This window comes from Moschus berezovskii, chromosome 22 (genome assembly GCF_049115385.1).
Source record: "Moschus berezovskii isolate FMDL1 chromosome 22, NW_MosBer_1.0, whole genome shotgun sequence".
NCBI lineage: Eukaryota > Metazoa > Chordata > Mammalia > Artiodactyla > Moschidae > Moschus > Moschus berezovskii.
This window is the reverse complement of record NC_142481.1, coordinates 49357374-49383623: the sequence shown is the minus strand read 5'-3', so window position 1 is coordinate 49383623 and position 26250 is coordinate 49357374. Positions and strand designations below refer to the sequence as shown.

The 26250-nt window shown below is 54.5% G+C and overlaps 1 protein-coding gene across 3 annotated transcripts; it reads left to right on the top strand.

The window, feature by feature from the left end:
- Positions 1 to 1516: 1516 nt before the first annotated feature.
- SPG7 (SPG7 matrix AAA peptidase subunit, paraplegin) lies at positions 1517 to 25074 on the top strand. 3 transcript variants are annotated; one of them, XR_008684023.2, is made up of 17 exons: positions 1517 to 1732; positions 4992 to 5094; positions 6983 to 7072; positions 7728 to 7969; positions 9126 to 9265; positions 10211 to 10313; positions 11423 to 11548; positions 11789 to 11951; positions 12172 to 12345; positions 17848 to 17972; positions 18506 to 18608; positions 19163 to 19273; positions 20551 to 20666; positions 21929 to 22085; positions 22622 to 22813; positions 23300 to 23377; positions 24719 to 24780. XR_008684023.2 is itself a non-coding variant. In XM_055412919.2 (17 exons), the coding sequence occupies exons 1-17, from the start codon at positions 1550 to 1552 to the stop codon at positions 24875 to 24877; spliced, it is 2340 nt and encodes a 779-aa protein (XP_055268894.2). In that variant the 5' UTR covers positions 1518 to 1549; the 3' UTR covers positions 24878 to 25074. The 3 variants fall into 3 exon arrangements, 2 of the variants coding, with proteins under 2 accessions (XP_055268895.2, XP_055268894.2); XM_055412919.2 differs by having other exon boundaries at positions 1518 to 1732; positions 22622 to 22788; positions 24719 to 25074; XM_055412920.2 differs by lacking the exons at positions 11789 to 11951; positions 17848 to 17972 and having other exon boundaries at positions 22622 to 22788; positions 24719 to 25074.
- The last annotated feature ends 1176 nt before the right edge of the window (positions 25075 to 26250 follow it).

Here is a 26250-nt window from a genome sequence, read left to right as displayed (position 1 = left end):
GGCAGCATTGCATAAGCTTCAATAGGGTGCAAGGGTGCAAGAAACCACGCTCGGAAGCCTGGTCATGATCATGGTCACGCGACTGGTCTAGGGGGAGTGGACGGCAGAATGTGGGCAGGACAATTTAACCAGAGAGAGAAAAACAGTGAAGGAGGAAACCAGGGAGGATGGATGGGCTGTGAAAAGAGAAAGTGAGAAAGGCAAGCAGTCCAGATGTGTAGGTCAGGGGCAGCCCCTCCTCTCCACACACAAGAACCTGGCTGCTGGAGCCGGGGACCAATAATCAAGACTCTGCATTTAAAACAATGTCGCTAAACCTTCTGAGCTTCAGGACTTTTACGTCATACATGTTACTGCTGTAACAGACAAAGCCATAGGGCGGAGAGCACAGGCCCTGAAACCAGTCAGACCAGCTCTGAAACTCTGTGCATCAGTTCTTAGCTGTGACCTCGGAGAAGTTACTTTAAATTGCTGAGTCTGTTTGCTTATCTGTAAAACAGATGTAAAAGTATCTACTTCTCACATTTGTGAGGATTAAAAGAATGCCTGCTACAGAGCCAAGAGCTAGCTAGCACTCAGTAAGAACGGTTATTGCCTAATGACCTTAGGAATTTGGAGAATACAGAAAAACACAGAAACAAACTTAAGTCAACATACAGTCAGCAGTCTCAGGCTAAGCACTCCAACAACAGACCTCAGGGAGCCTGGGGTCCACAATCCCAGGGATAAAACCACAGACTCCTCCCCTTCTCCCAGGGATGGAATGGACTACAGTCTCCTAGGCCGTGATCCTGGTCTCCAGAGCTAGGCATGACTTCTAGAGGGAGTCGGCTTGTCTTCAGGAGAAAAGAATAGTGGAGGAGACGGTTATCTCTTCAAAATTAAGTATCTGTAGGACAAGACTGCCGGCCGGTCGCGCCCGGGAGCAGGCTCAGCTTCCCTGAAGTCCTTGCTCTTACCCTAAGCCCTTTCCTTTTCCTCTCTGTGCACAGGGCCCCTGGGGCACCAGCCGGGCAGGCTCTGCGGCAGGGTAGGGGTCAGGGGCCCGGGTCTAGGTGGGAGTCGGGGTCAGAGTCCGGGAGTCTGAATCGGACTCAGAATCTGGATCCGAGGCGGCAGTCGGGGGTCAGGGTTCGGACCCGAAGTAGGGGTCAGGGCCTCAGGCGGGCCCCGCCATCTGCGCACGTCCGCTCCCTTCCGGCTCCCGGGCTCCCTCCGCAGCCCCTGGACCCGCTGAGCCAAGTCCTCCCGGGAGCCGCGACCTGGAGCGGCGTCCGATACCCCGACTCGGGGCCCGCCAGGCTGCAGTTCTACTCGCAGCGCAGTACAAAGTGGCAGTTCAGACCCGCTAAAGAATCCCAGTCGGATTAGAGTTGCAGTGGATCGCTCGGTCACGGAACCAGATCGCGGGGTACCGAGTCTTGACAGACAGGCCTGCCTTGAAGAGGCCCGACCGCGCAGGCGCCGGGAGGACTCCCAACCGCGCAGGCGCGCCGCGGAGACACCCCCACCCCCACCCCAATAGCGCAGGCGCGGCTTCCGGGTCAACATGGCGGCCGCGTGGCTGTTGCTGCGCCTTCTCCGCCCGGGTCCAGGACCGGGTCCGGGGCGACTGCGGTGCCCCTACTCGGGCTGGAGCCCAGTCTGCTTCTCCGGGGCCAAGTGGAGGTGGCCGTATGTCGTCCACAGACCTCCGATGGGCTTCGTCGGGCCTGGAGGCCGAGCCCTGCAGGTAATGTACGGGCTTCCGGCAGCGGCGTTTGGGATGGTAATGTGGAAGATGCTCTCCGCCGCTTCGGCTTCGTCTTCGGAGAGGCAGCTCCTGCCTGCAACCCGGAGAAGAGGCGGGCGGCGAGGCCGGCGGGCAGCCCGAGGGAGAAACCAGGGGCGAGGCCGCACAGTTGGACTTTTCTAGCCCTTGTTTCGGGCTTCCCTGGTGGCTCAGCGGTAAAGAACCAGCCTGCCAATGCAGGATGGTACCCTGGGTGGGTAAGATCTCTGGAGAAGGAACTGGCAACCCACTGTAGTATTCTTGCCTGGGAAATCCCATGGACAGAAGAGCCTGATACAGTCCATGGGGTCGCAAAAGAGTCTCAGGATTTAGCGACTAAGCAACAACAGCACTTGCTTTCGTATATTGATATTTTTTGCGCGTCTTCCTGGCGTTTTGAAATTGAATCGAGTAAGAATTTCACTAATTTCTAGCAGAGGATTATTTGCACTCATATAGATCAGATCCGGAGAAGGCAATGGCAAGCCACTCCAGTACTCTTGCCTAGAAAATCCCATGGACAGAGGAGCCTGGTGGGCTACAGTCCACGGGGTCGCTACTAGTAGGACAAGACTGAGCAACTTCAATTTCACTTTCACACGTTGGAGAAGGAAATGGCAGCCCACTCCAGTGTTCTTGCCTGGAGAATTCCAGGGATGGCGGAGCCTGGTGGGCTGCTGTCCATGGGGTCGCACAGAGTCGGACACGACTGAAGTGACTTAGCAGCAGCAGCAGATCAGATCACTCCAGGATGAATTCTGCTGCTGCTGCTGCTAAGTCACTTCAGTCGTGTCCAACTCTGTGTGACCCCATAGATGGCAGCCCACCAAGCTCCGCCATCCCTGGGATTCTCCAGGCAAGAACACTGGATTGGGTTGCCATTTCCTTCTCCAATGTGTGAAAATGAAGTCGCTCAGTCTTGTCCGACTAGTAGCGACCCCATGGACTGTAGCCCACCAGGCTCCTCTGTCCATGGGATTTTCCAGGCAAGAGTACTGGAGTGGCTTGCCGTAGCCTTCTCCGGGATGAATTCTAGCGCCTTCCAGTTGCTCTGAGCGGTTTTTCGTGTGAGCAAAGTACCTTGTAACTGTATTTTACTCTTATCGTGTAGCTTAACTTGTTATGGACTCAAATTCATTGACCCTCTGTGTGAAGGCTGTGTTCCAGGCCCTGTTAATGTTAACATTTCACTCTGGAAACAGACCCTAAGTGTTTTTTTCACTGATTTTTTTAGCCCTCTCTTAGGACCCAATCCTCACATTTTAGGTTGTAATGTATTGTTATTGTATTTAACCATAAATTGAGGACCAATTTCATATCATAATCCTATTCTACACCCTTTCTGAGTCTGAGGACAACTACAGATGATGGCATCTGGTCCCATCACTACATGGCAATAGATGGGGAAACAGTGAAAACAGTGGCAGACTTTATTTTTGGGGGGCTCCAAAATCACTGCAGATGATGACTGCAGCCGTGAAATTAAAAGACGCTTATTCCTTGGAAGAAAAGTTATGCCCAACCTAGACAGCATTTTAAAAAGCCAAGACATTACTTTGCCAACAAAGGTCTGTCTAATCAAGGGTATGGTTTTTTCAGTAGTGATGTTTGGATGTGAGAGTTGGACTATAAAGAAAGCTGAGTGTGGAAGAATTGATGCTTTTGAACTGTGGTGTTGGAGAAGACTCTTGAGAGTCCCTTGGACTGCAAGGAGATCCAACCAGTCCATCCTAAAAGAAATCAGTCCTGAATAGTCATTGGAAGGACTGATGCTGAAGCTGAAACTCCAATACTCTGGCCACCTGATACAAAGAACTTACTCATTTGAAAAGACCCTGATGCTGGGAAAGATTGAAGGCAGGAGGAGAAGGGGACGACAGAGGATGAAATGGTTGGATGGCATCACCAACTCAGTGGACATGAGTTTGAGTAAACTCCAGGAGTTGGTGATGGACAGGGAGGCCTGGTGTGCTGCACTCCATGGTGGGGCAAAGAGTCGGACATAACTGAGCGACTGAACTGAACTGAATGGATATATTACACTTGTTTTTGTTTTTCTATTGAGAAGGAAAATCCTAAGTCATTAATTTTAGTCAGACTTGATTATTTTATGAAAATAAATAAGGACTGAAGTAGGCAAGTCTCACATACTTGTGGATACTTAACAGATTACCTCACTAACAACTAGAACAGTAATAACATAATCTGGTTTAAACAAACAGCGTTTAGGGTTGACTTTGAAGAATGACTTGTGTGTGTGCTCTGCCTGACACATTGTTCCTCATTTATGGTGCCCAGTCCACCTCTCTGTGGTTCTCCCTTATATGCCTCCTGGTCATCACTGAACCAAGTGTAGTAGTATTAATTAAACTGGATAATAATTGTATGTACTAGGTATTTTTAACCTGTTAACTAATAGGAAATTATATATAGTATACTCCTTTGGTAAGGAGTTACTTTTCTTCATAATAGCAGCTGACCAGGGATGAACTAAGGGAAAGAATTTAAAATAAAGGTATGTATGTTAAGTGTGTTAGTCACTCAGTCATGTCCCAGTCTTTGGGACCTCATGGATTATGGTCCGCTAGACTCCTCTGCCCCTGGAATTCTCCGGGCAAGAATACTGGAATGGGTAGCCATTCCCTTCTCCTGGAAATCTTCCCGACCCAGCAATCGAACCCTGGCCTCCTGAATTGCGGCCAGACTCTTTGTCATCTGAGCCACCAGGGAAGCCCTTAAAATAAATAAGTCAATAAAAATGAAAAAATTGCTACCACTGAGATAGAAAAAATTAAGTTGGACCATTGACCATAACATAAAATACATTCAAGTGGGAAACTGGACTTCTTGGGAATGTTCCACAAAGAAAGGTTGTCGGAGATGTTGGGAGCAAAAGGTCTGGACAACCAGTGAAGGCTTTGCTCCTTGTGTCCTGCAGGAGTCTTGGGGCACAGAATGGCAGCCAGTGTTCTGCACCTCAATTTCAGCGTTTCTTTGACTTGCTTGTTGTTGACATTTGGAACTTTTTTTTTCTTTTGTTGTTATGGTAAAACTTTGAAATAATGCTCAGGTTATTGGCTCATATTTCAGGGCAGTGTAAATATTACATAAATGAATCTTGGCACTTTTAGGAAAAATTTTGTATCAGGGTGAGTTTGTACTGCCAGCTGTGCTGTGGCGTCCATGTGATTGAGGCTCTGTGTCCTTCTTTTCTCTTCAGAGTTTCCAGTTGCGACTGCTAACCCCTACCTTTGAAGGAATCAGCAGATTGTTGGTGAAACAGCAAATTGTACAGAATCCAGTTGGACTCTGGAAACTTCTAGGTTTGTATCTTTGAAAAGACAGAAGCGATAGGCAGAACGTGTGGCATTTGTGAATAAATTCAGAGGACTGCTTGTTTGACATTGTCAGAAAAAACGAAATCACTAAGAGGCCCTTCAGCTGCTACCCAGTGTGAGCCCTCAGATGCTCTGAAGTGAAGTTTTTGAGAAGGAAATTTGTCTAAGGTCAGAACAGGCCATTTTTGCTTATTTTGAGTTGTCTCTTCTTTTTTAAAAAATTCTGGCCGTGATTGGGCTGCTTGTCAAAGGTTTTTCATGTTCCCTGGTGGCTCAGATAGTAAAGAATCTGCCTGCAATGCAGGAGAACATGGGTTCAATCCCTAGGTTGGGAAGAGCCCCTGAAGAAGGGAATGGCTACCCACTCCAGCATTCTTGCCTGGAGATTCCATCAGCCAGAGGAGCCTGGCGGGCTCCAGTCCATGGGGTCACAAAGAGACGTGACTGAGCAACTAACATTTTCATGTTCTGTAGTGAGCTCCAGCAATGGTAAGAAGTTACAAACTGTGTATGGTTTATGTGCAGAAATTAAGTAAACATAATTTGATTTTCCACTAGAGTTGCACTGTTTCATGAGTTCTTGTGATATCCCTCTGTCTCTCTCGCTCTCTTTCTAAAAACTTTTGGCTGCACCCTGTAGCGTATGGGAGCTTAGTTCCTAGACCAGGGATGGAACCTGTGCCCTTGCACTGAAAGGGGGAATCTTAACCACTGTACCACAGAAGTCCCCTGCTGTCTCCTTTGTCTTAGGTCAAAGGCCTGTAAGGGTTGACACCTATGCTTTTACTCCCTGCTTTATTCAGGTGGAACAGGAAAACAGTAGCATCTTCCACTGCTGCAGACAAGCAGCCTTATACCTACCCAGTCCCAGCAGCCCACATGTGCCCCCAGCAGCACAGCCCTCCCCCTCCAACAGCCCTGTGTCTGGTGGACACAGAGGCGGTTTTGTGATTTTGTTAGTATCTATGAAGGAAGGTGCAGCCTAGTGACTTTCTGAGGTGCTCTCCCCTGTTTTAAGCGCTAATGTGGACGAGCGAGAGCCTCAATGTGTGGAGTAGGTGCTGCTGTTCCACAGCCGCTTGTGCTGCTCATTTGTTTAATTCACTGAAGGCGACTGTGTGTGTGGGAAGGGTGGTTCTCCCACAGACCCATGACACTTTCTCAAGTTTTCATAACTTTTATTCCATCACGTTGGCTATTTTAAATTATAAAAACACCTATCTTCAGTTGAAGTGGTTTATCATTTATAGTGAGTAAAGATTGTACCAAGAACGATCATCCAAATTTCTAAATCCTGTGCAGGTAGGTTCTTGATAGTTAATGTTTTGTTGGTTGTCTGGAAGTGTCCTTTTCTCCTGAGTGTGTGTGTGAGTGCTCAGTCATGTCCAACTCTTTGCGACCCCATGGACTGTAGCTCACCAGGCTCCTCTGTCCATGAAATTGCCCAGTCAGGAATACTACAGTGGGTTGCCATTCCTTGCTGGTCTCTATTGTGGCTCACACGGTAAAGAATTCTGCCTGCAATGCAGGAGGCCCAGGTATGATCCCTGGGTCGGGAAGATCTCCTGGAGAAGGGAATGACAACCCACTCCAGTATTCTTGCCTGGAAATCCCATGGAGGGAGGAGCCTGACGGGCTCCATGGGGGAAAGTTAAGTCCATGGGGTCACAAAGAATCGGACTCACTGAGTGGCTAAACACTTTCGCTCATTCCGTTCTCCAGAGGATCTTTCCAACCCAGGGACTGAACCCTAGTCTCCTGCATTGCAAGCAGATTATTTACCATCTGAGCCACCAAGGAAGCCCTTTGTCCTGAATGTCTCCCTGTAATTGCAGGTCTGGTTGCTGTTAAGCACTTTCCCCATTTCTTGTAGGAGGCACTTACTATTTTAACACTTCGAAGAGGAAGCAGAAGACCAAGGACAGTGATAAAGCCAAGGGGAGGAGCCCTGAGGAGGACGAAGGTATATCAGTCTAATTTTTTGGGCAGAGGGGGGGCTTCCCCCGGGGACCTGTGGGATGGAACCCGCGCCCCTTGCATTGGAAGGGCAGTCTTAGCCTCAGGACTGCCAGGGAAGCACCCTAGGGAGGTTTTTTACTTTAAAATGGTTTCATGTTATCTAAGCAGATGGGACCTCAATGAACAGGAATGTTAGTGACCTTGGACAGTGTGTAATTAGTCATTTTGTTGTAGAATTGGCCAGGTGTAGACTGAGCAACTCTAGTACTATTGCATAGAAAATCCCATGGATGGAGGAGCCTGCTGGGCTGCAGTCTGTGGGGTCGCTGGGGGTCGGACACGACTGAGCGACTTCACTTTCACTTTTCACTTTCACACATTGGAGAAGGAAATGGCAACCCACTCCAGTGTTCTTGCCTGGAGAATCCCAGGGACTGGGGAGCCTGGTGGGCTTCCGTCTATGGGGTCACACAGAGTCGGACACGACTGAAGTGACTTAGCAGCAGCAGCAGCAGACTGAGCAACTAAGCGCAGCGGGATGACACAGAGGGTGCAGAGCCCTCCTGTGAGTGCAGGGTTGGGGTGGGGAGGGCCGCGGGGGCAGGGCGCAGCCGGCGTCGAGCTCCGCCCTCCTCTCACGCCTGCTCCCCACCCGGCAGAGGAGCGCAGGCGCCGGGAGCGCGAGGACCAGATGTACCGAGAGCGGCTGCGCACCCTCTTTGTCATCGCAGTGATCATGAGTCTGCTCAACGCACTGGGCTCCAGTGGAGGCAACATCTCCTGGAATGACTTCGTGCACGAGATGCTGGCCAAGGGCGAGGTGCAGCGGGTGCAGGTGGTGCCCGAGAGCGACGTGGTGGAGGTGTACCTGCACCCCGGTGCCGTGGTGTTCGGGCGGCCTGTGAGTGCCGTGCCAGCAGGGGTGGCTTAGAGCGAGCCGTGAGTGTCTTGATTTAAGGAGGAGCCTGGAGGCTTTGAGAAGGGGGCAAGGCTGTATGGTCCTCGGGAAGAGCGGGGAGGGTGGCAGCGGACGTCCAGGGTCCACATGGCATGTGAGCAGCAGAGGGAGGTGGCAGAGCTGTCGAGGTGAAAACCCCTCGGGCTGGAACAGGTGGCAGAGAGACAGCTTGGCAAGGACTGGCCCTTGGAAGGAACAGGAAAGAAAGGGGGCAGCACAGGTGGCCCCCTGTTGTGTGGGCAGGAGAGAGGCAGAAGGGTCCGTGGGCTTCACCCCAGTAGAGGATCTGGCGTCAGGGAGCAGAGAGGTACCTGTGACAGCGCTGGAACCTGGCTGGGTGGACCCTGCTGTGAGGACCTGGGCTTTTAACCTCTGAAGTGGAGCCTGACCACTCATAATGATGGTCATCTCACTAGTCTTTGAAGAGACTTCAGAGCAGAGGGAGCTTGGTTTAAGTTCCAAGAGATCTTAGAATCAGAGAGGACAGTTTCCTCTGGAAAGCATGGCTTCTGGAAAGATGATTGATGTGGGCCGGGGTGGCAATGATGAGACCTTCACACTAGAGAGCTTAGAATCAGAGAGGATAGTTTCCTCTGGAAAGCATGGCTGCTGGAAGATGATTGATGTGGGCCGGGGTGGCAGTGATGAGATCTTCCTGCTAGCCTCCAAGAAGTGCCACCCACTCCCTCTTCCTTAGCCTCTTGTCTCCCTGAGGACCGAGGAGCCCCCTCGGTTGACTGTTAGGTCCAGCCGACGGGCAAACAACGAACTTTTGGAGGGTGACGGTGGGTCTGAATCCCACACTGCAGGCTCCTTGCCAGGGTCTGCTTTCCCCTCCAGCGAATGCCAGCCCAGTGCTGAGTTTCAGTTGCATGTGCTGCTCTGCATTTGCTCAAAACTTTCTGTTAGTGAACTTTTCATTGTAATTGTGTTGGAGAAAACAAAACTTTCTAGATGTGGAGGAGGTTTCTGAGCAGCAGGCATCTGCTTCTGAAGCCCTGTAGCTGTCCACAGTGTGGCGGGAGCACCGTTCTCTGTCCTCGAGATCAGCCGTCTGGCCTGTTTGTCACTCTCACATGCCTCTGCTCTCTGCCCCCAGCGGCTGGCATTGATGTACAGAATGCAGGTGGCAAACATCGACAAATTTGAAGAGAAGCTTCGAGCAGCGGAGGATGAGCTGAATATCGAAGGCAAGGACAGGATTCCAGTTTCCTACAAGCGGACGGGATTCTTTGGAAAGTAGGTTGGTTATTTCTGGGGGCCTCTGAATTAAACCAGGCTTCACTTTGTGATGTGAGAGACAAAAAGTCCAAACAGAGCCTCACAGTGGCTGTGCCCACAGTGAACTGAGCCCCTGGTGGAGGCAGGCCTGGGAGTGGGTGGCGTGGGGTGGGAAGCCTGGGGTTCCTTGGTCGCTGCTCCAGTAGTTTATGGTGCTTCTTGTTTAGTGCAGGGTGGGTTTGCTGCCATCCGCAAACAGGAAAGCGGGGAGGGGAAGGGAGAAGCAGATGTCCCTGGGAACCTGTTGGTTCCATTCAGGGCCTACAGGCAGTGGCCTCTGAGGGCAGTACCCTCCTGAGGGGGAGCCAGTTACTCGGTGGATCTGGGCGTGTAGCTGGGTGTTGGGACCGCGGTGTGCACAGGGCTGTGTCCCCTCATGGGGACTGGCGGCATCTGGGAAGTGCTGTGTGTCTGTCACAGCTCCAGCTCCTCAGGGGGCAGGGCCCCCAGGCAGCACCTCTGCTTGTTCTAGGGGGTGGGGGCACACCCCTCTTCATCTAGGGGTGAGGCCCCAGGGTTTGCTCTTTGTACTGTTAGGCTGATTTTGCGTAGTGACCCAAAGCGATGGCCTACTTTTGAAAGCAAAATGCATAGACGGTGAAGAGCTGCTCTTGGTGGGCATGAGCTGTCCAGGGCTCTGGATAGTGGGTGGTGGTTCTGGCTTCATGCCTGCTTGGTGCTGCCTGCTCAGCACCGTGGTACCCAGACCTGGGCAACATATGAAGGAAGGGAGGTGGTGAGACCTGGACGAGGAGATGCATTTTCAGTGCTCGCTCCACAGGTTGGTCTCAGAGCGAGGGAGTCCTTTTCCTTCTGGGAGGTCTGGGCCCAGCCTGGGTGAGGCGTGTCTGTGGGCTGCCCGGAGCCGCGCCTTAGCCTCTGCCTACCTGTCTCTCCTGCCAGTGCCCTCTACGCCCTGGGGATGACTGCCGTGGGCCTGGCCATCCTGTGGTACGTTTTCCGTCTGACTGGGATGACAGGACGGGAAGGCGGATTCAGTGCTTTTGTAAGTTGTGCAGATTGTTCCCCTGAACTTGTGTCATTGGGATTTTGTCTGTGTTTGGGCTGAACCCTCTCCCGTAAACGGCAGGATGGGTGCGCGGTGGACGCTAGCCTGTCAAAGGCCGATCTGGATGTCGTCAGGCAGCTCCTCTTTCTTTCTGTTTGACTGACACGGGGGCTTGGCTCCCCAGCTCTAGCCCAGGCCCCTTTCGTGACGTGGGAGGGGCTGAACCCAAGGGGGTTCATACTACAGTGCGCTCTGCACTTCCCTCTTGGCCGGGCTCGATTTTGGGGGGTTTCATGTACTAGCTGAGACATCTTTGAAGGTTGTCTTCAAAAGAACAACCTCAATACATTCCACAAGTATTCTCCTGTTCCAGTGGCATTCAGTGCAGTGTGCACTTGCCCTCTCTGTCAAGTCGTACCTGGCTCATCAGGCATGTCAGCAAAGGGCCACAGAGGACGCCCTCCTGGGAACCGGGGTGGCGGGGATAGAGTGCCCCTGTCTCCCCCTGAATGGGCCCTTGGGAGCTCTGGACTTGCATCCACACTGGGCAGCGTCGTGTCTCCTGGGGTGCAGTATACCTGGCTCAACCAGTGTGATAATTCTTGCACATTCTGGACTGGTATTTTGTTGTACTTAAATTACACTGTGACAAATTCCACACACTGCCTCTTTTGAGAGCTTAAGGAGATACTGGCTGAGGTGAGCTGCTCACTGAGAGCTTATCTGTCCAGCCAGATTACTTGCCAGAAATTGACGAGGTGCCATTTTTAGCAACACTTGCAGAATTGAGTGTCTTTAGGTAACTTTTATATAAATCAGTAGAAGAAGTCAGAGGCTAATGGGGAAAGTCACATAGAGAAATAAGAACACTCCCACACAGACTCTGTTAAATCACCTGGTTAACGTGGGAAGCATTTTCCTTTAGGGCAGATTGCTCAGTGCCAGGCAGCCTCTAATTGTCACTGCCTTCATGTGTCTGGACTGTGCCCTTCCCTGCCATCTGAGCGCATGGAGGGGTGGGAGACGTGCAGGTGAACCGGCCCCCAGGCTCCTCCACCCTCCCCTGCTGGGCTGCATAGGGCTCCGCCCTCTATCTTTCTGCCCAGAATCAGCTGAAAATGGCTCGTTTCACAATTGTGGACGGCAAGATGGGGAAAGGAGTCAGCTTCAAAGATGTGGCAGGAATGCATGAGGCCAAGCTGGAGGTCAAGGAGTTCGTGGATTATCTGAAGGTGAGCATGTGGGGCATGGTGGGTGGGGGGACTGCCCAGCCTGATGCTGTGCTCCCGGTGGGTCCCCTGCTCAACCCGGAATGATGGTGCCCTGTGCGGCCCATCACCTGTCACGGTGGAGCACTCTGCTCTCCCTGAGCCGTATGGACGGGACCAGTACAGGACCCAAGCCTTCTAAGGGTCGTGTCTGGATGATTCTCTGGAGTCCAGAGGTCAGCCTGCATTCTGCTGCTCTCCCAGAGCCCGGAGCGCTTCCTTCAGCTTGGCGCCAAGGTCCCGAAGGGCGCACTGCTGCTCGGCCCCCCCGGCTGTGGGAAGACGCTGCTGGCCAAGGCAGTGGCCACGGAGGCCCAGGTGCCCTTCCTGGCGATGGCTGGCCCAGAGTTCGTGGAGGTCATTGGAGGTGGGCCCACCTGGCTGCGTGTCGGGGGCTGTGGGGTGAAGTTGGAAACATGAGACCCGTGTCTGGGAGTCATGGGCATGGAAGGAGGAGGCGCTGGCATCCTGGGGAGTCCAGGAGGGAACGGGCCAGCCCATGTGCATCAGAGGCCACCTGCTAGGCTTTCCCTGAGATCAGGGCTCGTGCCCATGACCTGCCCACTTCCTGTCCTCTGTGTCCTCAGGCCTCGGTGCAGCCCGTGTGCGGAGCCTCTTCAAGGAAGCCCGGGCCCGGGCCCCCTGCATCGTGTACATCGACGAGATTGACGCCGTGGGCAAGAAGCGTTCCACCGCCGTGTCCGGCTTCTCCAACACAGAGGAGGAGCAGACGCTCAACCAGCTGCTGGTGGAGATGGACGGTGAGCACCATGGGGCCAGGATCGGCGGGGATATTTGTGGACAGTGAGGGGTTGTCAGCACCAAGAACTCTTCTCCAGCAGGAGGTAACCAGAAACATAGCTTTCAATTTCCCAAAGCCAGGGCAGCAGTGAAACAAGGAAGAAAGGCTGGGAATATCATGTGGGGTCGGGTCATGACAGTGGTTGTCAGTCTCAGAGGGGGCCAGGGGTCATGCTGACAAGAGTCTCTGTGCCCAGCATGGGCACAGTGGGTGCCTCAGGTACACTGCCAGGGACGCTGTGTCAGCTGTCCTTGGGATGACCTCTGGAACTGGCTGCCACACAGTTTTTTAATGGAGTTGTTTTTCTTTTGAGCTACTCCTGTAAGATCCTCTTTGTGGGGGATGTGGGTGGATATTATGTGTTTGTGTTGTTTATAGTAAAATATACAAAACATAAAATTAAGCCATTTTAACCATTTTTAAGTGAGGAGTTTAATGGCTGTAAGTACATTCCCAGTGTTGTATAACCATCACCACAATCCGTCTCCAGAACTTTCTTATCTTCCCAAGCACAAACTGTCCCATTAAGTATCACCTCCACATTCTCCCCTCCCCATGTTCCAGCTATGCAGGACCCATCTGTAAGTTTTGTTTAATCAGAATTCTAGTTCTGTTCTAGATCTTGTAGATGAGAAAGATGCTTTTTTCTCAGAGTAGTTTTGGTCCTAAGAGAACCATTTATTGGTGTATTTGTTTTCCTCTTGAAAGTGTTCTTAGTGTTTGGGATGGTGGATCTGGTGACCAACATGTGGGGCAATGGACTTTGGTTGTATGTGGCTAAAGGTGAAACTTTTTTTGGCCTCTTATTTTCAGTCTCAGACTTACAAAAGCACTGCAGAAGCAGTCAGAATTACTATAATCGTCCTTCCCCCCCACCCCCCACAGCCTGAAGGCTGACATGGAAGAGGCCTGACGTGAGCGTCGGGCAGATGTGCGCTTCTTCAGGGCCCAGGGCAGGCTCATGTTGCCTAAGTGTCTTGTCTCCTTAGTCTTCTCCAGACTGGGCCTGACTCCCCCTCCTTGCCTCTGTGGCTGTGACACTTTCTCCAGGTCTGGCCTGGGAAAGGACGTCCTCTGAGCAAGGTCTAGCCCAGGTGTTGGCAAGAGCCATACAGCCGGCCTTGGCGCCCACGCCCCCGACCCTGGTGCCGGGACTCGGGCCTGCAGCTGGGCAGGTCAGGGGCTGATGCACGGGAGCATTTCATCATGTGAAAGCCCCGCAGGTTCAAAATCAAAGTGATTTCTCACAAGGCCGAGGAAAGGGCGGCCTCGTCAGGGCCTGAGGACTGTTTGTGTCTGGGGGTGCCCCTGCAGACCTGGGTCCCTCTATGCATCTGGGTGTGTCCGTCAGGACAGCTCAGTGTCTCTGCCCTGTGGTCAAGGTCTGAGGAGCCATATTCCTGGGGAGGACGTGCCCAAGAAACTGTGGACCTGAGACACGGCTGTCTGAGATGCTCCTTGGAGATGGGGTCCCCAGTGGGGTCTGCCTCCCACCCCACCCCCGGCTCTGACCGGCCCCTCCCTGTGTGCTGGGCTGTGAGTGGCTGGATCCTGAGTGTGCCGTCTGTTCGTGTGCAACTTAGACTCCTGCTCCCCAGATATCCATTGTAGGATGAGATGAGTCTGCTGTCAGAAGTGCAGAGAGGACTGTGACCTCTGGCTCTCTTTAGAAAGATGGGCAATGTGGTGCTCCTGTGGGACACAGACAGAGCATCTTGAAGCCACTGTTGTGGGGGCTGTGCAGGGACATGGTGGGGTGCCCCTCTCCCGTCCCTCTCCTCTCGGAGCAGGGGTTTCCTGACATGTCAGGCTAAAGCACAGCCTTGCGCCTAGTTGTGACCTTGTGTGCATGATGGGGGGGCTCCCTTGTGGCCCTAGTGCAACAATCCCCCCACCCCCGCTCCTGTTGTTGTTTGCACTTGAAGCCGGAGACCAACCCTCCAGGCGATGTGCACCCCCAGGAAGTGTTCCCAGCTGGCACCTTCTCTGTTCATCTGTGCCGCTGGGAGGAGGGCAACTTCTGTTGGCTCTGCTGCAGCCACGGGAGCCCCTCCTCCCTCCCCGGACGCCCCCCAGAAGCCCTGGCAAGGCTGGACTGCTGCGAAGGGGCCTTTGTGCACAGAGACAGCTGAGCCTCTTCCGCCTGCAGGGGCAACTGAGGAGCCTTTGTCACCCCTCGGGGAGGAGTGGGCGCTGGCCGTGGGAAGCCAGTGCCGGAGGAAGCCCACCACACAGGCGGAGGCCAGGCACCTGCCACCCCTCTCACAGCCTGATGGGTGCAGAGAGGCCTTTGAGCCCGGTGCCCCACAGTGGACATTTCCGTCCACACTCCCGTGGACTTGATTCTGCCAAAGTTCGTGGAAAGGCCCAGGTATCTAACCAGCAAGGACCTATAGTCAGTACCTTGTAATGACTTGTGATGGAGGAAAACCTGTGAGAATGTGCATCGATACATACGTATACGCAAACATAGTGGAGCCACTGTGTTATGTACGTGAACACTGTAATAACATACACTTTAGTAGAAAAACAGAAAGGAAACAAGGGGAACCATGGGTGGCCCCCCCACGGCCTAATGTGGAGAAACATTAGTCTGTGACCCGTGTTGACTGAATCTGCGTAAGGCGTGCCGCTTGGTCCTGGCTCACTGTGTGTGAGGATGCCGGCGGCTCTGGTGCATCTTGCTGAAGCACCATCCTCCTGCACTGAGCCTTCACCTCCTCACCAGCGCAGCCAGTGCCTCGGCAGAGCCTGTTCTTGGCTCCCAGGTGGCTGGGCTGTGACTCCGTCCTCACACAGGCGTCACTTGTCACTTAGCTGTGCCCTCAGTCTTTGATCAAGGTAGTGGCAACAGCAGACGTGGTGAAGATGAGGAGACTGGATCCCAGAGCCCTGTGTGAACCCAGGCCCTCAAGTGAAGCAGCTGTGAAAAGGTGTCCGAGAAGCAAACCTGACCCCCTGCAGCGGGGGTGCACAGCATGCAGCCTCTTGGGCCAGCTCTGAACAGACTGAGCACATCTGATCTGCACGCTGATCCGGTGTCCATAGAACACGGTGCTCCACTGTTTCCTTGTGATAGCTGTACACCCTGGAAAGAGCCTGTGCGACCTCTAGTGGGTGCCTGGCTGAGCTCTGTGTGTGCTTACCCGGCCACAGTGCAGACACCGGATGTTGCCATGCAAGCCTGCCTGACTGGACCTCAGGATTTATGCCAAATGAGAAGGATCAACCTCAGAGGCTATAAATCATCTGATTCAATGTATATGAGATCGTGCGAATGACAGAATTCTAGAGAACAGACGGATGAGTAGTTGTGAGGGGCTGGCATGGTGAGGTTTTCATGGTGGTGCCAGCGGAGAGGCATGTGCCCAGCTGCTGGGGGGCAGCGCACGGCCTGCGCCTGCAGTGTGGGCCCCACATAGGAGTCAGCGCTCAGCCGTGGGGACGTCTGTATCAGTGTCGCCCCCTTGTGTGTCCACAACTGTGTGAGTCCCTAAACCAGCCCTGTGGCCGCTTGCTGACAGAGGCCATCCTGCAGGAGCGCCCTCCTGGAGCCCCTGGCATGGCTGCTGTTTTCTCCTGTACCCTTTGTTTCTGCCGTTTTTCAGTGTCTTTTCACTGTTACATAATCTCACAGTTCTGTGTTCATAGCCCCGGCCCGTGGTGGGCAGGCGTTTGGGGAACCCTGGCCACCTCATGTGAAGAGTTGACTCACTGGAAAAGACTCTGATGCTGGGAAGGAGTGGGGGCAGGAGGAGAAGGGGACGACAGAGAATGAGATGGCTGGATGGCATCGCTGACTCGATGGACATGAGTTTGAGTGAACTCCGGGAGTTGGTGATGAACAGGGAGGCCTGGCGTGCTGTGATTCATGGGGTCGCAGAGAGTCGGTTACGACTGAGCGAGTGAACTGAACTGAACTGAAGGGGCAACCCACAGTTGCACTCATCTCACACGCTAGTAAAGTAATGCTCAAAATTCTCCAAGCCAGGCTTCAGCAATACGTGAACCTTGAACTTCCAGATGTTCAAGCTGGTTTTAGAAAAGGCAGAGGAACCAGAGATCAAATTGCCAACATCCGCTGGATCATGGAAAAAGCAAGAGAGTTCCAGAAGAATATCTATTTCTGCTTTATTGATGATGCCAAAGCCTTTGACTGTGTGGATCACAATAAACTGTGGAAAATTCTTAAAGAGATGGGAATATCAGACCATCTGACCTGTCTCTTGAGAAACCTGTATGCAGGTCAGGAAGCAACAGTTAGAACTGGACATGGAACAAATAGGAAAAGGAGTGCGTCAAGGCTGTATATCGTCACCCTGGTTAATATGCAGAGTACATCCTGAGAAACACTGTGCTGGAGGAAGCACAAGCTGGAATCAAGATTGCCGGGAGAAATATCAATAACCTCAGATGTGCAGACGACACCCGCCTTATGGCAGAAAGTGAAGAGGAACTAAAAAGCCTCTGAATGAAAGTGGAGGATGAGAGTGAAAAAGTTGGCTTAAAGCTCAACATTCAGAAAACTAAGATTATGCCATCTTGTCCCATCACTTCATGGGAAATAGATGGGGAAACAGTGTCAGACTTTATTTTTTGGGGCTCCAAAATCACTGCAGATGGTGACTACAGCCATGAAATTAAAAGACACTTATTCCTTGGAAGGAAAGTTAGGACCAATATAGATAGCATATTTAAAAGCAAAAGCAGAGACATTACTTTGCCAACAAAGTCCGTCTAGTCAAGGGTATGGTTTTTCCAGTAGTCATGTATGGATGTGAGAGTTGGACGGTGAAGAAAGCTGAGCGCCAAAGAATTGATGCTTTTGAACTGTGATGTTGGAGAAGACTTTTAAGAGTCCCTTGGACTGCAAGAAGATCCAACCAGTCCATCCTAAAGGAGATCAGTCCTGGGTGTTCATTGGAAGGACTGATGTTGAAGCTGCAACTCCAGTACTTTGGCCACCTCACGTAAAGAGTTGACTCATTGGAAAAGACCTGATGCTGGGAAGGACTGGGGGCAGGAAGAGAAGGGGACGACAGAGAATGAGATGGCTGGATGGCATCACTGACTTGATAGACATGGGTTTGGGTAGACTCCGGGAATTGGTGATGGACAGGGAGGCCTGGCGTGCTACGGTTCATGGGTTGCAGAGTCGGACACAACTGAGCGACTGAACTGAACTGAAGGGGCAGCCCAGGCAGGAGTCTGAGACAAGCTGTGGGGGTGCCCCTCCATCCCTGGGTGGCCGAGGGAGTGGAGTCTGGTCTGTCCAGGGCCCTGGCCTCCAACAAGCGTCTCATTTCCATGTGAGACTTTCATTTTTCTGGCAGTGAAACTGGTGCCTCCCGCACAACTGGGTGGTACTCAACTTTTTCTGGTGGTGCCGCTGTCCTGGCGGTCTGTGGGGAAGCTGCCCGGTTGGGGTCTGCACCTTCACGGCTACTGCCTGTCCCTCCAGGAATGGGTACCACTGACCACGTCATCGTCCTGGCGGCCACCAACCGAGCTGACATTTTGGACAATGCTCTGCTGAGGCCGGGCCGACTGGACCGGCATGTTTTCATAGACCTTCCCACGCTGCAGGTCAGTGCGACCCAGCTGGTCCATCCAGGCTCCCTGCCCTTCTGGTTTTGACTGTCACTGACCTTTATGATGAGATGTCTGGGCTGAGTTTCGTGGACAGCCTTTTCAGAGCCTCACACCCATGTGCTGGTGGCTTTGGAGAGTGAGCTCTGCACAGTGGCCTTGCCGGGGTGGACGGCTGTGAGCCCTGGGCCCTCTTGGCCCTGCCGCCTCAGGCCTCAACTTGGACGACCACCTCCGAGGGTGTCGGGCCTTCCTGGCGGCTCCCGAGGGAACAGGAGACCCCGCAGGAGCAGGAAAGGGTCTGGAGAGTGAGTGTAGCAGGTGGCTGGCAGGTTAGCGTTTCCATGGAGACATGCATGGAAGTGTTGTCTGCAGCTCTTGAGTTGGTTTCTGAGAGTAGAAGGTGACCTTACAACCAGTGGCTCCTGATCAGGTGGGGAGCTGGCACCGTAGCCTTTGTCCTGTGTCCTCTGACCTGTGACCTTTTACCCATATCCTTTGACCTGTGGCCTTTGTCCCCTGTCCTTTAGGAAAGGAAGGAGATTTTTGAGCAGCATCTGAAGAGCCTGAAGCTGACGCGGGCCAGCAGCTTTTACTCCCAGCGACTGGCGGAGCTGACGCCTGGCTTCAGTGGTAGGGCCCTAGGGGCACTGGTCCTTGTCTGGGGCCTGCCGGGGAACTCTCTAGCCCTGTTCTGGGCTCCTTGGCCAGCACAACTGGGGTGGGAGTGGTGTGCACCCAGCAGGCAGAGGTAGAGGGACTCCTCCCTGAGGCTCTGTCTCCTGTGCCCCAGGGTGGTCCCAGCCTCGCTCCCTCCCACTGCTCCCCACCAGAGGCGACCTGCGAGGCCGTGTCCCTCCCCACCACCTTCTCTGTGTTATCACAAATCTAGATTTTTCTGTACGGTTCTCGTTTCACAGGGTGATGTAAATAAAAACCCCTGTTATCATGGTGTAAACCCCTGTTATTATGATGTAAGTTTCTTCCCTTTGGACCTTTAACATCCTGAACTAGAACCTCATGGGTGTCAAGAACCTTTCTCATCCTTCAGTGTGTGGGAGGAAAGGGGGGGTCCAGAGAGGCTGCTTGCTGACCACAGCTGTGGGGCAGCTCAAGGGGGACAGGGTGGCTCCCCTCCCACCCCATACCTCTGCGTCTGCTAACACCCCCCACCCCCGTGCTGACAGGCGCTGACATTGCCAACATCTGTAATGAGGCCGCGCTGCATGCAGCACGGGAGGGGCACACGGCTGTGCACACGTCCAACCTGGACTACGCTGTAGAGCGTGTCGTGGCCGGTACGTGGACTTGTCTTCAGGGGGTGGGGGGGCAGGCCTAGACATCATGTGATGGCATTATTGCCCAAGAGGGAAGACAGGCCACCTGTTCCTGCTTTTTGTCAGGTGTTACAGTGTGACTTGTTCTCCTTAGTTTGAGATACTCTGTTGACCAAGAGCAGGCGGGCTCTTGAAACAGAAATGTAGAAGGATCTCGCAAACTCAGCGTCCTCGGCCCACCAGCTGATGGGCGGTGCCCGGACAGCCGCTGTCCACATAGGCAGGGGTTGGAGCCACTGCTCCTGAGGTCGAGGAGGAGGCCTTTATGCCAGGGTCTCTGTGCCCTGTCAGGGGGAAGGGAAGGGCGGCGTCTGGGCAGTGCTTACCCACTGCTGTTGGACGTGGAATGCGTGGACTTCTGTGAGGAGAGCAGGCCAGGGCTCCCGTAGCCCCTGTGGCAACACCGGACGTGGTATGTTTTGTCCTTAAATGGAATTCCAACCAAGGCACTGAGCAGGACACCGAGGAAGCAGTGCCTCACTCAGAAGGCCCGACACCCTCAGTCTTTGAGACCTAGGACAGGACCCTCTGCAGTGGGAACAGTGAGTGGGCGAAGACAAAAGGGCTCACCTCGAGGTTTCTCACTGGAGATCACAGTTTACATAAGCCAGCTGTTTTGCATGAAATGTGATAGGCTTATAGCGAGTGTGTTCTAAGCAGGAGAGACTAGAGAAGAGCACCCAGAATCCTACCCAAGTGTGCAGCGCCTCGAGCAGGATGCTCCCACGCAGCAGCCTCCATGGTCTTGGGGGGACAGCCCAATTGCCACAGCCAGCACGTAGGACATGTCCTCTTGAAGCTGGTGGCGTAGGTGGTCCCGGTTGCATCCCTGAACCCAGGGCTTACTCGGGGGTAACGATGAGTGGACAGTGAGTGAGGCCTCAGCAGTGACCTGAGCAGGGGATGTAATGAAAGGTTATGAGGTGAAGGGTCAGCGACTCAGGTAAGAGGACTGGACAGTCGCGGGCTGCAGCTGCTCTGCTAGGTCACGCTGTCGGCCCTGCAGCCCAGCGAGGGCCATGTTGAAGGGGCTGCAGTCCATGGGGTTTTGAGCGGTGGGGTCAGTGGGCCAAGCAAGGCTCCTGCGGCATCCTCACAGTCCGAGCAGCGAGGGGGAGGATGAGTGGCTGGGCTGGGGACACAGAAGCTGAGTGTCCGGTGACGACTTTGCGTTGGCACCTTGGGAACATGCCTGCCATGTACCTGGGGTGCCTGAGTTCACCTTTCTGATCTTTCAGGGACTGCCAAGAAGAGCAAAGTCCTTTCCAAGGAGGAGCAGAAGGTGGTTGCGTTCCATGAGTCGGGCCACGCCCTGGTGGGCTGGCTGCTGGAGCACACGGAGGCTGTGATGAAGGTGTGTGTGGGCAGCCCTGGCCTGGCTGCCCAGTTGGGCTCACTTTGGAAGGCCCATGTTTTGTGCCTGCAGGGGCGGGGGTGGGTGACCATGGGAAAGCCACGTGATGACCTGCAGTCTCCCTCGCCATCTGCATGGTTGCTGCTGCTGCTGCTAAGTCGCTTCAGTCGTGTCCGACTCTGTGTGACCCCATAGACGGCAGCCCACCTGGCTCTCCCGTCCCTGGGATTCTCTAGGCAAGAACACTGGAGTGGGTTGCCGTTTCCTTCTCCAATGTGTGAAAGTGAAAAGTGAAAGTGAAGTCGCTCAGTCATGTCCAACTCCTAGCGACCCCGTGGACTGCAGCCTACCAGGCTCCTCCGTCCATGGGATTTTCCAGGCAAGAGTACTGGAGTGGCTTGCCATTGCCTTCTCCGATCTGCATGGTAGGTTGTGGAAAGAAGAACTGTCAGGCGAACTATCAGCTCTGAGATGTGCTGACTTAGACAGGAGGTCAGCACACATTATGTATATGGCAGGGCTAATGGCCATGTCGCCGCCCCTGGTGGTAACATTCTGACCGGGAGTCCCTGAGTGACTACCGGGGACAGTACCCGTGCTGGGGACATGGGTGAGGGTTGTAACTGCCCTCCACTTGGACCTGTCGCCCCTCACTCCTTGTTCCCTGAACTCCAGACAGAGGGCCGTGCTGGCAGCTGCAGCCTGGGTACAGGTGTCTTCCAGGGCATTGGCTACAGCTGAGCGTTGCTGTCAGGTTTCCTTGGGTGGTGCCCCGCTACTCAGGCTGGTCCGTCTGCAGAGGGCTATGACTGAGACCCGTGTACGTGTGAGAAGACCCAGTAATCAAGATCACTGTTTTCATGCAGTATCTCAAGAAAATGAATGTGGGACATTCGTTTGGTGCCTGAGGGCCAGGTAGAGGAGTTGTGCTGAGAAGGTCCTCTCGCCCACACCCAGCTCCCTGCCAGCCAGCGTGGTGACGTGCACTCCTTGGGGTGGCCTCCCGCGGCTGTGACCCCCAGATCTGTGCCTGCTCGGGGCTGGCCTCATCGTGTGGACTCACCTCTCCTCGCCACCGTTCTTTCCTTCATGGACACGTGGTCGTGTGTGGGGTCCTCACGCCCTTCTCTGCAAATGCTGTTATAAATATGGGGACCTCAGATTGGCTTCCTTGCTTCGAACCCTCTAAGCAAAGACTATCTTGTGCCCCCTCGTCTCTGAAGCCTGGGTCCTGCTGGCTAACAGACCACCTTATTGTGCAGGTGTCCATCACTCCTCGGACCAATGCAGCTCTGGGCTTCGCTCAGATGCTCCCGAGAGACCAGCACCTCTTCACCAGGGAGCAGCTATTCGAGCGCATGTGCATGGCCCTGGGCGGCCGCGCATCCGAATCCATCTCTTTCAACAGGGTCACTTCCGGTGAGCGGCAGCTCCCGTGCTGCTTCAGTGCCCTCAGCCCTTCTGCGAGGGAGGGGGCATCTGTGGCGGGGTCTAAGTAGTGAGATGCACATGCCATCTTGAATTTCATTAAGGGTTCTTTGTGTTTGGCTGCACTGGGTCTTGGTTGGCGTGCAGGCTTTTCATTGTGGTGGCTTTTCTTGTTACTGAGCATGAGCTCTGGGGGGGCACTTGGGCTTCAGTAGTTGTGACCCATGGGCTTAGTTGCTCCTCAGCATGTGGGATCTTCCTGGACCTGGGATTGAACCTGTGCCTCCTACATTGGCAGGTGGATTCCCAATCACTGGACCACCAGGGAAACCCTGAGTTATTTTTTTACAGAAAAGAAAAATTTTTTAAGTTTTAAGGACCAGCAGCAGGGCACAGTCATTCCCTGGGTACCCACCTCTGCTGTCAGGGTACAGTGGTCCCTGGGTACTGCCTCCGCTATCAGGGCTGGTGGGGTCCCTGACCTGCAGTTCTAGGGAAGAACCTCCTTTTCTTATCCCACACTCTAGGGGCACAGGACGACCTGCGGAAGGTCACCCGCATCGCCTACTCCATGGTGAAGCAGTTTGGGATGGCACCCAGCATCGGGCCCGTCTCCTTCCCCGAGGCCCAGGAGGGCGTCACGGGCATCGGACGGCGTCCATTCAGCCAGGGCCTCCAGCAGATGATGGACCACGTTAGTCCTTCACAGCCTGAGCCATGTGTGTGGGGAGGGGTTGTGGTGTGCTGGCCCTGGGCCCGCAGGAGCTGAGGTTCTGGGTGAGGACCCACTGGCTCCTGATGGAACTGTGGGTGCCGCGGGGCCATCAGGGACAGTGAATAAATGCCTCCAGGGACAGAGCCAGTGCCTGTGATCTCTGCAACCTGAGGAGACGGCCAGGCAGTGTCACCACCCTCAGGCAGCTCTGGCGGCCTGGCGCACTGGCACGTAGGCAGCCTTGGGTGTGGAGGATGAAACGGGGTCCGAGGCTCCAGGAGCTGGCAGCCCCTTACACAGGGAGTTCCCGGGGTGGGGGTGAGGGCTGGAGACTCTTGGCTGCCATGCTCTCCTGTCCCCTCTAAGACACAAAAGGCCATATTCTGAACTTGTGTTTCTTCCATGTACCTTAGTGGTGGGACCAGGCCGCAGGGGACCCAATGTGCAGCGGCAGCCATCCTGACCCATCACACATCTTCTCCCTTCACAGGAAGCAAGGCTGCTGGTGGCCACTGCCTATAGGCACACGGAACAGGTGCTTCGGGACAACCTGGACAAGCTCAACGCGGTGAGTCTCCGCTGTCCCCGGCCCCACGCCTGCCAGGAGCTGGGCCCGCTGTCACTTCACACTGATGCAGCCACTCACCCATCCCGGAAAACCACATGACCAACGGACCCCATCCAGCTCATCTGTATCCAGCGTCTTCCCTACCTTGTTTAGCCTCATGTCATGCACCTGCCAGGCCAGGGCCAGTTCTTTCAGGGCAGACAGAAGGACACTGCCAGCCCTTGGGACCCATTACCAGCTTCAGTGTGCAGTGGGTCTGGTTGATGTGGGTTAATCCCTTTCCAATTCAAACTTCTGGAAATTTTACACTAGATGTTAAAGCTCAGAAGAGTTTTGATGCACCGGGAGCTGCAAACGTGGCACAGAGCCTTCAGCCCATGACCAGTTCTCCCATCAGTCAGGCTTGTTTTCCACAACCCAGTGATCACCACGCCCACACTTCACCCAGGTCACCTTCTGTTCTCTGTGCTCACATCTGCCAGGCCCTCTTGGCTGGGATAGTCCCCCACCTATTGCAGACAGCAGAGCATGAGAGCTGGTCTAGCATGTGGGGAACATGCCCAGTGGGGCTGTGTGTGATGTCCTCACAGTGATGCTGGGTGTTGGGTCTGGAGTGACCCCAGAGGCACAGTGTCTCTGGACCTAGTGAAGGGGCAGCTCCTGGTGAATGGTCAGCTATTTCTTCAAGGTAACATTGTGGGGACTGTGGTATGGGGTCCTCAGACCAGCAACACCTGCCTGCTGGGAGCCATGGGCAGTGCAGAACCTGCTGGGACCCTGTCGTGGGAGCCGAGTCTGTCCTACTCCTGTGTGCACCGTGACCTGAGTGCCACACAACTTACCCTGGGCGCCGCCTTCATGGTCGGCCCTCCCTGTCCACAATTCTGCATCTGCGGCTTGTAGGTCTCCAGTCCTGCAGTCAGGTTCATTGAAGAAAATCCCAAGTGTGAGCAGAGCCTTGCAGTTCAAGCCCGTGTCGTCCAAGGCCCAACTGTCAGAGCAGCCATTGTGGGGGTGACAGGAACCTGTCACTGGGGGCTATATCCTGCACGTCACCTCCACTGCCCCCGCAGCTGACACTCCCGCGTTTGCAGAAGAAATCCAAGTTGCCCAAAATAAACAGATTGGGAAGGGAAGTAGGAAAGTTAATGAGGCTGGCAGCTGGGCTTGTCTCTAAGGTGGAGGCAGGGAGCGATTCTTTGCATGTGCTGCCCGCCTGTGCTGCGTCCCTGGGAAGTGGCAGGTCTGGGAGGCCGGGCCCTCCCTCTTCCGCGCTCTGCTCTCAAAGGCCTCTTGTCTGGGCCCCCATCTGCCGCTCACACTGCCCTCTTGTTCCTCCAGCTGGCGAGCGCCCTGCTGGAAAAGGAAGTGATCAACTACGAGGACATCGAGGCCCTCATCGGCCCGCCGCCCCACGGGCCCAAGAAAAGGATTGCGCCGCAGAAGTGGAGCGACGCCCAGAGGGAGAAGCAGGACTCGGGGGAGGAGGAGGGGGCCTAGCAGCTGCCCCTGCTCTGGGAGGAGCCATCCTGGCCCCTGTAGCGCCCCTACCCCCACCCCTACCCCTGTACCGGTGCTGGCCGGGGGGCTGGGCATGCAGCCCTCACCTCTCAGCCCTCGCTAGTCAAGGCCCCGCAAGATCTATTTATTGACTTCCTTGCCTGGAGGAGTAAATGGCTCTGCCGAGATGGATGATTCATTTGTGTCTGTGCGTTGTCTTCATGTGGAAAGGTCACCTGTACTCATCACAGGTGCACGTGGAATGGCCCCGTTTCACAAGGGATCTGGACAGTTTCACGGTTTGAGGTTCCTCCTGGCCCCTGAGACCTGGTCAGAATATCCCCAGTTCTGCACAGGAAGGGCCTCTGAGCCCCTTGCTGCCTATTCTCTGTGGGGCCCTGTCCTGGGCTTGCTGGTCCGTGGTCACAGTCAGGAGCAGGCGCTGGGCCTGGAGGAGTAAGGCATGGCCACCTCCTGCAGTGTGGACACGGGCCCCTGGGAGATGTCTAGGGGGTGGGGAGGGAAGCCTGTGCTCCTGCGTGGTCAGCTCTGCCCTGATGGCGTCCTGGGTCAGGGATCCCACGTCTGCAGGGTGAGAGGTCAGCTGTGCAGGAACCAGCTCACTTCTCTGGGACTCTGAGCGGCGGCAGGGGGAACAGATGGATGAAGTGCACTCAGGGCCATAGTACCTGTGACACGACCTGCTGCTTGTTATTTCCCCTTCTGTGCGCAGCGCCTGGAGCCGCTTCCACGCCCAGTGCCCCAAGGGAGCACAGGGGCAGGGCAGCTGCGGGTGCCCACCCAAGGAGGGGCCCTGAGGGGACACCTTCATCCTGTTTCATTCCTGAAGACAGCCTGGAGTTAGGAGGGTGGGGCCCCTCTGTGACCTCACTGGGACATGGCCGAGCTCACCATTAAAACAGCCAGTGTCTGGTTACACTCAGCCAGGAATAGGCTGCTAAGTGGGGTGAGGAGGGGCACCTCACTGTAGTGCAGGAAGTGCAGCCTGCCTTCCCAGGGCTGGCCAAGGAGCGGGCTCACGGGAACCCAGCAAGGGGAGGCCAATGGGACTGCTCTGATGTACACAAATGAGTTGTCACAGGTGACGTCACCTCCTGGTCCTTAAGACACAGCACTCAGGGAGAGCCCTGGGAGTAGGGCCTCAGCCACCCCTGCTACTCCTCACGCCTCCCTAAGGGGCTCCTGGGGGTGAAGAGGTTCTCCCACAGCAGCTCATGACCACCAGAGCAGCCAGACCACTGGGCAACCTACTCTGCCCAACAGCGGATACGGTGTGGCCTGACTGCAGTTTCTGGAACTGTCTCGGAGTCGTGTGTGAGGGCTCCTTGCTGAGACAGACATTAAGTGAAGAA

What these genes read in the sequence shown, in the direction of transcription:
- SPG7 (XM_055412919.2), top strand. Translation starts at nt 1,550, where the DNA reads ATGGCGGCCGCGTGGCTGTTGCTGCGCCTTCTCCGCCCGGGTCCAGGA. An exon ending in CGGACGGGATTCTTTGGAAA is followed by an intron (nt 9,266 to 10,210) that starts GTAGGTTGGTTA and finishes CTCTCCTGCCAG; the next exon opens with TGCCCTCTACGCCCTGGGGA. An exon ending in ACACGGAGGCTGTGATGAAG is followed by an intron (nt 20,667 to 21,928) that starts GTGTGTGTGGGC and finishes CTTATTGTGCAG; the next exon opens with GTGTCCATCACTCCTCGGAC.